The 12732-nt window shown below is 42.1% G+C and overlaps 1 protein-coding gene across 7 annotated transcripts in view; it reads right to left on the bottom strand.

Annotated features, from left to right (window-relative positions):
- The window catches only part of LOC126491185 (cyclic AMP-dependent transcription factor ATF-7), a 103673-nt gene that overhangs the window by 33617 nt on the left and 57324 nt on the right, over positions 1–12732 (bottom strand). For all 7 annotated transcript variants that reach the window (XM_050126653.1, XM_050126656.1, XM_050126657.1 and 4 more), the window contains exons 3-4: positions 7548–7644; positions 1755–1873 (exon numbers count right to left, since the gene is read on the bottom strand). In XM_050126653.1, coding sequence (XP_049982610.1) covers positions 1755–1873; positions 7548–7644 — 216 coding nt within the window. The remainder of the gene's footprint in view (positions 1–1754; positions 1874–7547; positions 7645–12732) is intronic.

Below are 12732 nucleotides of genomic sequence, written 5' to 3'. Positions count from 1 at the left end.
TTTTCTCCGAGACAGGGTTTCTCTGTGTAGCCTCTGTGTGTCCTGGTACTTGCTCTGCAGTCCAAGCTGGCCTCAAAATCACAGAGATCTGCCTGCCTTGTCTCTGCCTCCTGAATGCTAGGAATAAAAGTGTGTGCCATCACTGCTCTAAGCTTGAAACACAGTTTTACCATGTACCCTAGAACTTGTTACGCAGCCAAACTTAAGATATTCCTGCCTCAGCTTGCTGAATGCTGTAATATTACAACTGTGTACAACCATGCCTGGGATGCAATCCCTCTTTTATACAAGAATCTTTGAAGTCTTTCAAGACTTCACTTGTTTATTTTTACTGATCACCTTTGCAAGATCATAAGAGAACAACCTTATTTTAGTTTCAGACAGAGTCTCAAACTTGTGATTCTTCTCCCTCGGCCTCTTAAGTGTGCCAAATGCATAGGTGTGCCATCACACTCAGCTGAAAACATTTTTCTCTAATGCCCTAGGGTCAGCGGTTCTCAACCTGTGGGGACTGAACAACCCTTTCACAGGGGTTGCAGATTAGATATACTACATATCAGATACTCACGTTACAATTCCTAACAGTAGTAAAATTACAGTTCTGAAGGAGCAATGAAAATAACTTTATGGTTGGGGTCAGCACAACATGAGGAAGTGTATTAAAGGGCTGCAGCGGAATTATTAAGTAGTGCTAGGAAGCTTCTTGAATGCAACACCCTACATACAGAAACAAAAAAGAGGAAATTCAACACATGTGTTGGCTGGAAAACTGAATAAAAATAACAAGTGAGTCGGTAATTCCAGCACTCAGGAGACAGAGGTAGGCAGATGTCTAGGAATTTGAGGCCAGTCAGGGCTACATATCAGTGAGACCCTAAATAGATAAATAAACTACCCAAATAATCAGTTTACAGACAGCGGTGCCTGTTTCCTTATACTGGTGGTGGGAGTGTGGAGGTTCAGGCCCTTGCATGGGTTAGCACTCTACCACTGAGCTATATCTCTAGCCACCCCCCTACCCCCGACAAAGATAATTGGTGGAAAAAAAAAGATACCTAATAAAATCTGAGTAACTCATACTTTTGTTTGGTTGCCTTAGTCAGTGTCTCTGTAGTTCAAGCTGACCTGGAATTTACTATATAGCATGGTCTGACCTTGAATGTTCTGTAATCCTCTACCTCAACCTCCCAATTCATATTCTTCAAAACTTTTATTATTGTTTATGTGTTCAATATGTGTATATTCATTCCACAGGAAGCTAGAAGTGTGTGTCAGATCTCCAGCATGGGTGCTGAGAACTGAACTTGGGGCTCTGTAAGACCAACAAGCACTTTTACCACTGAGCCACCTTTCTAGCCCCCTGTTGTATTTACACGGGAAACAAATAGATTACTAAGGGGACTGTCAGAAAAGTAAATATGATCTTAGTTAAGACCCCAGAACCCAAAGCTAGACCTCCACCTGATACTAGATGTCAGATAAGCGTAACAGCCCAGGCCTTAATACAATGAAGCAAGGGGGTCCCACAAGCTGGATTATAAAGTGACATAGAAACTATCCCCAGTTACACAGCGAGACCCATCTCACCCTTGCTCCTACAAGACCTGGATGAATGGCTAGGATTACTGAGTATTGTCTGATTTTATAGAACTAACCCCATGATTCCAGACTTTAATCAGTCGAGCAAATTTCAAGGCACAATGAAAATAGCCTGAGTCTAACCACTGCCAGCTTTTTTCTCTAGCCACACTTACCTTTTTTTCATCTTCATCTGTCGCTTTCTTAAATTCATGTTCAAAGGAACTAGCTAGTTCATTGAAAAGCCCCACCTCTTCACAGTTCTTTAGGAATCTAGTCGGAGTAGGCGTTTGATCTGTAGACATAAAAAGAAAAGGAAATGTGTTTTAGTTTTTAAGATTAAAACGAAGGGCACAGAGATTGTATTTGGAGAAGAGTCTATGTTGGAGTAAATGAGCTCTTTTGGAGTTTTCGTGGGTGGATGGTGGTTCTAAGCTACCAGTGGCTGTCTGTGTTGTGCTGTCTCAGGGCCAGCAGGGGGAAGACAGGACAATGTTCTGTGTGACTAACCACATACCCACCTTCTCGCAATTCTGGATTTAAATATTTCACCCCAATGAAAACACAACCCCAATAAAACAAACCATTCATGAAAGTAAAGACTCACGAAACCTCTAGATTTGAAGATTAAAGTTAAGCACTGTTTCCCTCCTAAACAAACATCCTGCCAGGTCTGCAGTAAGTAGACAGAAACAGATGGGTGTTAAAATCTGACAGAGAGAACAAACTGAGGACCAGATTGCTGTGTTTGCTCACTAAAGCTACTTAATAAGGAATGGGGCCTGTCTTTCACTGAGGTCTGTTCCTTTCTGAACACCATTCTAAGCAAATCTAGGGACTGGGGAACAAGACAGTAATATCATGAGTTACAAAAGGAAATTACAAACAATAGGGTTTATTTCATAGAGACATGGGCCCAGAGCAAATTCCGGAAACCAGGCTATTTGGTTTAGATTTGCTGGTCAAAATATCCCCACAGGGGCTATGCAAAACTTTTTTTCAACATACTGCCTCTGTTTTTTCTTTTCTTTTTTTGGAGAAAAGCCCAGGTTATCCTGGAATTTACAGTCTTCTTGCCTTTACCTCCCAAGTGCTGGGATTACAGGAATGTGCCACAAAGACTGGCTTCATTGCTCTTAAGGAGGTGAAACCTCTTCATAAATTACAGGAACTTTTCTAGTACCTCCACCTTCAGATCTTAGCTTGTCTTTCTCTCTCCTGCTTCCCTAAAGTTGAGCCTTGTTCCCAGGGCTATTCCCATTCTATTACGATGGTTTTCTTTGATGTGCTTATCACCTTAAGGATTCATCTTCTACTCGAAACTAGACTGATTGGTAGAATAATGTTTCAATTATATTTTAAGGAAGATCTGGAGGTTAAAATTGTTCCTTGTAGCATGATTAATTGGAAATAGTCCAGTGTGATTTCCATGGAAACATTTTTCTTTTTAAAAACTGAAAATACCCTTCTGAACCAGAATGTTTAGAAAAATCACCACTACCTCCTAAAATAGCTCTAAAAGGGCCTCTGGCTGCTTTGGGTGGCTACAGATAAAGTCACTTTGCACACTCAGTGAGGACACACAGATCACAACCCAAGTGGGACACAAGGGGCAAGTAAAGGTTTAGTGGTGATAGAAGAACAACTCTGAGACTTCAGGTTTGAGTCAAACAAGCTCCTCTTATATCCTGCTGCCTATGATCATTTTCTGATTTAATTTTAAAATCTCCCCTGGCTGGGCGGTGGTGGCGCACGCCTTTAATCCCAGCACTCAGAAGGCAGAGGCAGGCGAATCTCTGAGTTTGTGGCCAGCTTGGTCTACGTAGTAAGTTCCAGGACAGCGAAAGCTACATAGAGAAATTCCATCTTGAAAAACAAAAACAAAAGCAGAGAGAGAAAGAAAAAAAACTAAGAAAGAAATCTCCCTTGTACTAATTCCTCATCTTCCAGGTGAGTTCTAATGTTCAGCTTCTGGTTTCTGAATAAACAATCTGCAAATATATAAACAAACTTAGTCTGCTATCAATTTCCTAAGTGTTTATTGAATCCTGAATGTTTTAGTATTACTTCCATAAACTTGGATGCATAGTGGAGAGAAGAGTATAGGCCAACATAAGTCTTTCTCTAGAGAATTAAGAAAATGCTTTTTAGTTAAGGAAATAAAACTAATATATGTAGATAGCACTACACTGCAAAAATAAGTGCTATTTGAGGTACAGAATAAAATTACTATAAAAAAATAAGTACACATTAATTACTAGGGCTGTTAGGAAAGATTTCAAGCAGGACTTGAGATAAGCCTTGGAAATGGTTTGGAACTGTCGAGAGAGGAGAAATTTTAACAGCTAAGAGAATAATGCTGGTGAAGGCATAAAGGCAGGGAATGGTCATCACACATGGATTAGGAGAAAATATGTTTAGGTGAAAATATCATCACTTTGTGCATATAACTTGCATATAAAATTGGGTAAGTACCATGGGGATAGGTTATGGAAAGTTTGAAAAGCCAGGGTCTAAGTGAACCTTAAAGGGAAAACATAATGAGAGATTGTGAGCATAAGAACAGAATATAAAGACTAGCTATGTAAAAGGTGGAGAAGAATGAGAGCATTGAGGCCAGTGAGGCAGCATCAGAGGAGACAAACACAATGGGAGGAGGGGCAACAAGAAGACTACATGGTTTGTGTGCTGCCCAAGTCTCCGTGCGTGAAATGCTGGCTCCCAGGACCTGTACGAGCTAGAACCCAATGGAAATTTTAGTTATTAGGAGCATTTCCTTGAAGGGAACTGTGGGCTTTTGCTCTCTTTCTCTTTGGTGTCCTAGCCAGGAGAGTAGCATTTTCTTCAAAACACTCACCACTGTGATGTGCCAACTGTCCACAGACAGAAGCCTCCAAAACTGAGCCAAAATAATCTGCCATTTCTCTGTCTCTTGTTTTCTTTCTCTCTCTCCCTTATTGAGATAGTCTGATATAGCTCAGGCTAGTCTTTAACTTGCTATGTAGCTGAGGATGGTCTTGAACTTTAGCTTTTCTTGCCTCTACTTCCCAAGTGCTAAGATTACAGGAATGCACCATCACACCCTGCTCAAACTTTTTCTACTTACAAGTTGATTTTTTCTCAAGTTTTGTTCAGTGATAGAACGCTGGCTGATAAATGGAAGGAATAGAACAGAGAAGATTTGGAGAAAAAAATAAAACAAGACTGAGAACACTGGTACCAGTGCGTAACAGGGAGGAGGGTGCTTTAGGAGACACGTCCGGTCGCTGCAGTGAAGACTCGAGTTACAGCCCACTCAAGGGTCCAATGAGAGCTTGGGATATATACGGCATACCATACTGTCTTAACAGGGGACACAATCATTTGCCAACACAGGAAAGTTAAAGTCCCATGCATTGGTTTGAGCACTCCAGAACTAAATGCAGAGTAAAAAACATTTTCTCTGTCAAACACAGTGCCTTACATTTATAATCCCAGCTTCCAGGAAATAAAGGAAAGCCAACTTTTTTTTTTTGTGTGTGTGTGTTTTTGAGACAGGGTTTCTCTGTGGCTTCGGAGCCTGTCCTGGAACTAGCTCTGTAGACCAGACTGGTCTCGAACTCACAGAGATCCACCTGCCTCTGCCTCCAGTGCTGGGATTAAAGGCGTGTGCCACCACCACCCTGCGAAAGCCAATTTAAAAAAAAAAGATTTATTTATTTATTTTATATATATAGTGTTCTGGCACCAAATCTCATTATAGATTGTGAGCCATCATGTGGTTGCTGGGAACTGAACTCAGGACCCCTGGAAGAGCAGCCAGTGCTCTTAACCTCTGAGCCATTTCTCCAGCCCCTGAAAGACAATTTCAAACTCAAGGTATATCTGGGCTACACAGTGAGATCCAGTCTAAAAAGCGGTGGATTGCAAGGTGACTCAGTAGTTAAGAGTGCATACTGCTCTTCAAAAAGACCCCATTTGTGAACCCAAAGAAAAACTTATAGGCATCCTCCTGAATATTAACCTTCATCAGGCGATGAAAGGAGACAGAGACAGAGACCCACATTGGAGCACCGGACTGAAATCTCAAGGTCCAAATCAGGAGCAGAAGGAGAGAGAGCATGAGCAAGGAACTCAGGACCGCGAGGGGTGCACCCACACACTGAGAGAATGGGGATGTTCTATTGGGAACTCACCAAGGCCAGCTGGCCTGGGTCTGAAAAAGCCTGGGATAAAACCGGACTCGCTGAACATAGCGGACAATGAGGACTACTGAGAACTCAGGAACAATGGCAATGGGTTTTTGATCCTACTGCACGTACTGGCTTTGTGGGAGCCTAGGCAGTTTGGATGCTCACCTTACTAGACCTGGATGGAGGTGGGTGGTCCTTGGACTTCCCACAGGGCAGGGACCCTGATTGATCTTTGGGTTGACAAGGGAGGGGACTTGTTTGGGGGAGGGGGAGGGAAATGGGAGGCAGTGGCGGGGAAGAGACAGAAATCTTCAATAAATAAATAAATAAATTTATAAAAAGATAAAAAAAAATGGAAAAAAAAAAGACCCTATTTGGTTTCCTATACCCACAGCATGACGTTCATAACCAACTCTAACTCCAGCTTCAGGGGATCTGATTCCCTCTCTGGTACCTGCACTCACATGTACTCCCCTCCCTCATAATATAAAATAGACACAGCAGGGTGTGGTGGGGGCAGGCCTTTAATTCCGGCACTCAAGAGGCAGAGTTCCAGGCTAACCTGGTCTACATATTGGATTCCAGGCTAGCCAGAGCAATGAGATCCTGCCTTTAAAAAAAAAAGTCATTGATACTGTCCCTGCTCATATCCTTTTCCCAGGGATTACAAATCATAAATCTATAAACTCCTAGAAAAGTAACTAGCCCACACAGTAGATCAGTGAATACTCAATAGTGCTGAATTAATAAGGAGTTGGAAATGTAGAAGGGCAAGTCTTTTTCATCATACGCATTAATAGGAAGATGAGGTTCTGTCTCCTTTTCCATGTCTAAGGTAACACTTTTACAAGTAGTAAGTAAGTAAAATTATAATTTAACTAGTTTATTAATTGATGTAATAACCGTCAATGAAATACACTACTGATTAAAAATATTAAGCTAAATCTTTTTGGCATAGGTTAAATTAGAAGCTCTTATAGTATCAAAAGAAAAAACCCACTCTGCTTTGCACATCTATCTAGCTGCAAGCTGCATAAAGGAACTACTGCAGTCTTGGAAACAAGCACTAAGAATGCGCCCTGTGTACGGTGCAGACAATATCTGCAGCTGGTGAGAGGTTCCAGATCACCCAAATTGGTTTAGGAAAGTCAGAGGGACTTAATGTCTTATTTGTGTTTTGGAAATGTGCCCTCAATGGTATCTGAGTTCACAAGAGAAATTGATTTCTGAACTGATAATCCCCAGGCTAAAGCGACTTTTTTGCCTTCTTTTGTTCAGCTCTTCCACTGTGGATAAGGAGAAATGTCAGTGGTGTCGTCTGTCTGTAGCTCTTCCAAAATCCTGATAAATGAAAGGCAAGGAAAGAATAGACTAAAAAAAGTAAAGATAAAATCTCAAATCAACTACTCTTGCAAGCCACAGAACACAAGTGTACTATTAAAAATAGAATGAAGAGCCGGGCGGTGGTGGCGCACGCCTTTAATCCCAGCACTCGGGGAGGCAGAGGCAAGCAGATCTCTGGGAGTTCGAGGCCAGCCTGGTCTACAAGAGCTAGTTCTAGGACAGGCTCCAAAGCTACTGAGAAACCCTGTTTCGAAAAACCAATAAATAAATAAATACAATGAAGGTGCAGCAGGAACCAGGTATCTGTTAGTGCTACCTATTCTTGATTAAATGCAGATCACAAAAGGGGTCTTGACAGGAGAAAGGGAGTGCAGCTCCTAAGACATTTGGATCCTGGAATTAATCTTAACTGTCTGCTGACAGCAAAGCGTGTGACTTTTGGGCAGCAAATACCTGCAATGATGACCGAGTCCGTCCGGGCCGGGCCAAATTTCAGTGTCATCTCATGCTTGTGCTTATGGACTGCCAGGTGGTCCTCGTTTGTAAATCTCTGGAGTGAAACAGAAATGGAGAAGTGAGAAGAGGAGGGGGAAAACAATAACAATAAAACCAAACCAACCCCTCCACCATTCAGTGCTCTTTTAAAAGGGTACCATGTTACAATGACACTGGTCCCTGGAAAAAGGGAATGGAAAAAGAACAGAAAGAGGAAAAATGATGGAGATGAAAGCAGGGAGGAGAGGAGAGAGACCACAGCACCAACCACTTTGTATCGTCAGGCACAAACAAGGCGAGTGGACAGACGGTTGCTGAGGTATTGTCTAAGCATGAAAAAAACATTAAGGTAAACTTGTAAACAAGAGCAAAACGGTTTTTAATAATAACAATAAAGAGAGAAGAAAAGACTGGGAACTCAGTGGTCATCACAACAACAGGAAATTTCAGAACGAAGCTCTCTGTGGTGGGGCTGAACTAGAGAGTTTTATGAGGGACTACCAGGGAGATAAATTATGCAGGATTAGGAGAATCATTTAACTTCCTGGCCCCCACAGCACTGCAGCAGGCGCCTTTGTGGCTATTTGGCTCACGGTTTTAATGAGCCAGGAAGGAACTGTAGATGACAGAGGCCCAATGGCCAGCAATAATGGCACACACCAGCCCCATTGGCCAAATGCTGTCTTCCTTCATCAGGCAGTCTGCCTGTGCTCCAGCAGCCATAAAGGGGCCAGTACAATGCTGCTGGCTGTATAAAGACAAACTAAAAGTGCAAACAAAAAAGAAAAAAAAATTAAGGGTAGAGGGAAGCCTGTAGGCAGGATGAGAGAAAAGGAGATGTTACAGATATTTGGGTAGAGGTTTCAGTGGAAGAATAGTGAAGAGGTAAGGCAGTCTACCCCAGTTTATGACTAACGCAAAGTTACTGGACAATAATTTACATTGCTATTCTTTTAAAAGGAGGAGGTGTAATTCAAATCTGTAATTCAAATGACCTTTGCAGTCATTGACCCTATTCTTTCATTAGAATATCCATGCCACAGCAATGGCCTGGACATTGCAGGTTTCCAAACATGATTCTAATTTGTCTTGTGTCTAAAAATAGTGACTGTTTACTCTTGTTTTTACTCTTTTCATTAGATATGTAACTTACCACTCAATGGCACACCTATATCCCTCTTCCCACAGCCCTTTACAAAGCAAACACATAGCTCCTGTATGGCCCCGTATGGTCCCGCATAGTCAGCTAACAACATCAAATTGATCTTGTCTCCCTCATTTTACCCAAATTTTAAAGCCTTTTAAAATTTTATTTTATGGAAAAAAAAAAAAAGAAGAAGAAGAAGGCTAGCTGGGCGGTGGTGGCATACTCCTTTAATTCCAGTACTTAGGAGGCAGAGGCAGGTGAATCTCTGAGGCCAGTCTGGTCTATAAGAGAGTTCCAGGACAGTCAGAGCTGTTACACAGAGAAACCCTGTCTTGAAAAAACCAAACCAAACCAACAAACAAACAAGTAAATAAATAAAATTATTTTATGCCTTTTTCCCCCCATACAGGTCTGTATATCATGTGTATGCCTGGTGTCCAGAGGTCAGAAGAGGATGAAGACCTTCTGAAACTGGAGTTACAGACATGTGAACTGCCATGTGAGTGGTGAGAATTAATCTAGGATCCTCTGGGAAAATAGCCAGTCCTCTTAATTGCTGAGCCTGCCTCTATATCCATCAGTAACAACTAAGATCCTTTCCAGGTAAAGCACACAGGCCTGAGGAGCAAGGGTCAAGCAAAAGAGATCTAGGACAAAATGGACACAAAAAGTTCCCTAAAGAAGCCCTCTGCACCAGCTTTTTCAATTAGAGATTCGCCCCTAAGGGATAGGGTAGGAGAGAAATAGTCTGTTAACCGGGTTAAAAAAGTCACTGGAAGGATCTGGACCTGTCATGTATTTGAAAAAGGAAATCAGTTGAACCTAGTTGGCAATGGAGAAAATAGCATTCTTTTATGGTGGTTATAAAGAATAACATTAAATAGGCTTGTAGGTACTAGGAATATTATACTATAGTAATCACTTAAAAAGTATTTTATAAGCTGGGTGTGGTGGTGCACAACTTTAATCACAGCACTCAGGAGGCAACAAAGGCACACATCTCTGTGAGATAGTGGCCAGTCTAGTCTACATGCAAGTTCCAGGCCAACCAGGGATACATAGTGAGACCCTGTCTTTAAAAAAAAGAAAGTATTTCTAGAGGCATTTAAGGAAATTTCATGTGGCTGCTTGAAAAAAAAAAAACCAGTGCTCTAGAACCTGGAAAAGTGACTTCTAATCAAGAAGGCCTCTTCTATTAGAAATCCTCCTCTCCACTCCAAAGAAGTCGAGAAAAAAATTTAAAATTTTTTCAGATTTTGTTTTGGGTTAAGATTTTTCAGTTCTCTCCCTTACTCTCCCGTTTCTCCTACCCTTTTGTGTGTCAGTGTGTGTGTGTTCTGCGTGCATGTGTTTGTGTGTGTTATACTGGAGATGAAACTCAGAGCCTTGTGTAAGTTAGGAAAAGCACTTTACAGTGCTATACAGCCTTCTGTGTATTTTATTTTACGGATTTAAAAACATTACTTTGGGGCTGGAGAGAAGGCTCAGCGGTTAAGAGTACTGGCTGCTCTCTAAATGTCCAGAGTCAAATTTTCAGCAACCACATGGTGGCTCACAGTCATCTGTAATGAGATCTGGTGCCCTCTTCTGGCCTGCAGGACACTGTATACATAATAAATAAATAAGCCTTTGAAAACAAAACAAAACATTACTCTGAACTCTGGGTGGTGGTGTTCTCTGTTCACATTTAGTGCCAGCATGTCAGAGGCAAAGGCAGATGGGTTGCTATGATTTCAAGGTCAGCCAGGTCTACATAGTGGGACATCATCTTGTAAAAAGCAGAAACAAACACAACATTATTCTGTGTATAGTTTGGATATGAATGAAGTAAAGGGAGAGGCTCCGACCTAATCAGTAAATTAATCCACTGATGGATTTGTAGTTCGATGGCATTTCTGGAGTGACTGAAACTTTCTGCAGTAACACCTCACTGGAGAAAGGATGCACGTCACTGGACTCACCTTGTCACACACCTGTCCTCCTGTCTCCCAGCCACAGCTGAGGTAAGCGGCTCTACTCTATGGTGCCCTTCACTATGTCTTCTCTGCCATGATGCTCTTACCTGACTGCAAACCCACAGTGCTGGGATCAACTGACCAAGGACTGCAACACTGTAAGCCAAAACAGACCCCACTGCTCTGATGAGAACACTTAACTTACTCTGAGTTTCACCAAACTACTGAAAGAGTTAAACAAAACAAAACAGAACCAAACCTTGTGACCTAACAGTACACTTCAGGAAGAAGAGTCTACTGGGCTAATTTTAAGGAGTAGGGCACTAGTGTAGTCTTGACTCTGATTACCTACCCACCTTCTGCTGTTTTTAATACAGCTCTTGTCAGTTATGGAAAAGGTGGGGGCAGCAGCTAACTGAAGCTTCTTGAAAGTGAGTGTCAATCTGGCTATTGTTTTATTTATTTATTTATTTCATGGAGATCTGGCCGATTTTGCCTCCCCAGTGCTGGGATTAAAGGCGTGTGCCACCACTGTCTAGCCTGGATATTTTTTAAAATACTCCTTAGCTGAGGACAGTGGTGCATGCCTTTAATCATAGCACCCCGGAATCAAAGGAGGCCAGACCTCTGTCCACAGCCAGCCTGGTGTATTTCTCGAGTCCCAGGCCAGCTAGGGCTGCACAGTGAGGCCCTGTCTCCACCACCATCATTCTTTTATTTTTTCTCATTTCTAATTACTTTTTTTTTTTTTTTGGTTTTTCGAGACAGGGTTTCTCTGTGGCTTTGGAGCCTGTCCTGGAACTAGCTCTGTAGACCAGGCTGGTCTCAACTCACAGAGATCCGCCTGCCTCTGCCTCCCTAGTGCTGGGATTAAAGGCGTGCGCCACCATGGCCCGTCCTAATTACTTAATTTTTATGCATGTGGGCACTTTGCCTGCATGTATGTCTGTGCACCATCTGCATGGGTGATGCCTGTAGAGGCCAGAAAATGGCATTCTGTGCCCTGGGACTGAAATTACAGATGGTTGTAAACTGCCATGTGAGTGCTGGGAACCGAACCTGAGTCCTCTGCAAGAGCAGCCAATGCTCTTCACCACTGAGCCATCTCTCCAGCCCTCTCACTTTTCCAAAAAGTTTAAAATGTTTCTATTTTATTTTATGTGTATGAATGTTTGACTGCATGTGTATCATGTGTGTCGCTCTGGATCCCTGGAGCTGGAGTTTACAGATGGCTGTGAACTATCCTGTGGGTGATGGAATGGACATCCTCTGCAAGAACAGCCAGAGTTCTTAACCACGAGACTTCTCTGCAGCTCTATTTCCTTTTAATTATTACAAGTTAATACTTCAACAGTTCCTTAGACCACAGGCTAGAGGATATAGCTTTGTGGTAGAGCATCTGCCTAGCATGCATGAGTCCTTGGATTTTCTCCACTACTGAAAAAAAAATTCTAGATCAGTCTGTCAACCAAAACCCACCCTTGTCCCAGGGATTGAATTAGGAACTTCATACTTAGGGAATAATCTTTCTGAAAGCAATTTCTTAAATAGAATAGTAAAAATTATTGAGTGACTAAAAAAAAAACCCCGAGATTAATAAAAATGCTGATTATTTCACTGAATTTAAAACAAGTTGAGGGGTTCCCCAAAAGATTTTCTTTTTTCTTTTGTTTTTTTGAGACAGGGTTTCTCTGTAGCTTTGGTGCCTGTCCTGGACTCTTGTAGACCAGGCTGGCCTCGAACTCACAGAGATCCGCCTGCCTCTGCCTCCGAGTGCTGGGATTAAAGGCGTGCGCCACCACCGCCCGGCTCCAAAAGATTTTCTTTTAAAATTATTTAAAAATCTACTCCTTGGGCTGGAGAGATGGCTCAGAGGTTAAGAGCACTGACTGCTCTTCCAGAGGTCCTGAGTTCAATTCCCAGTAACCACATGGTGGCTTACAGCCATCTATAATGAGACCTGGCGCCCCCTTCTGGCTTGCAGGCACATGTGGAAGGAATGCTATACACATAACATAATAAATAAATAAATAAATAAATA

The sequence above is a fragment of the Alexandromys fortis genome, unplaced genomic scaffold (genome assembly GCF_014885135.2).
Source record: "Alexandromys fortis isolate MF-2015 unplaced genomic scaffold, M_Fortis_MF-2015_v1.1 scaffold_264, whole genome shotgun sequence".
NCBI lineage: Eukaryota > Metazoa > Chordata > Mammalia > Rodentia > Cricetidae > Alexandromys > Alexandromys fortis.
The sequence above is the reverse complement of the archived record's forward strand: the minus strand, read 5'-3'. Positions and strand labels throughout refer to the sequence as shown.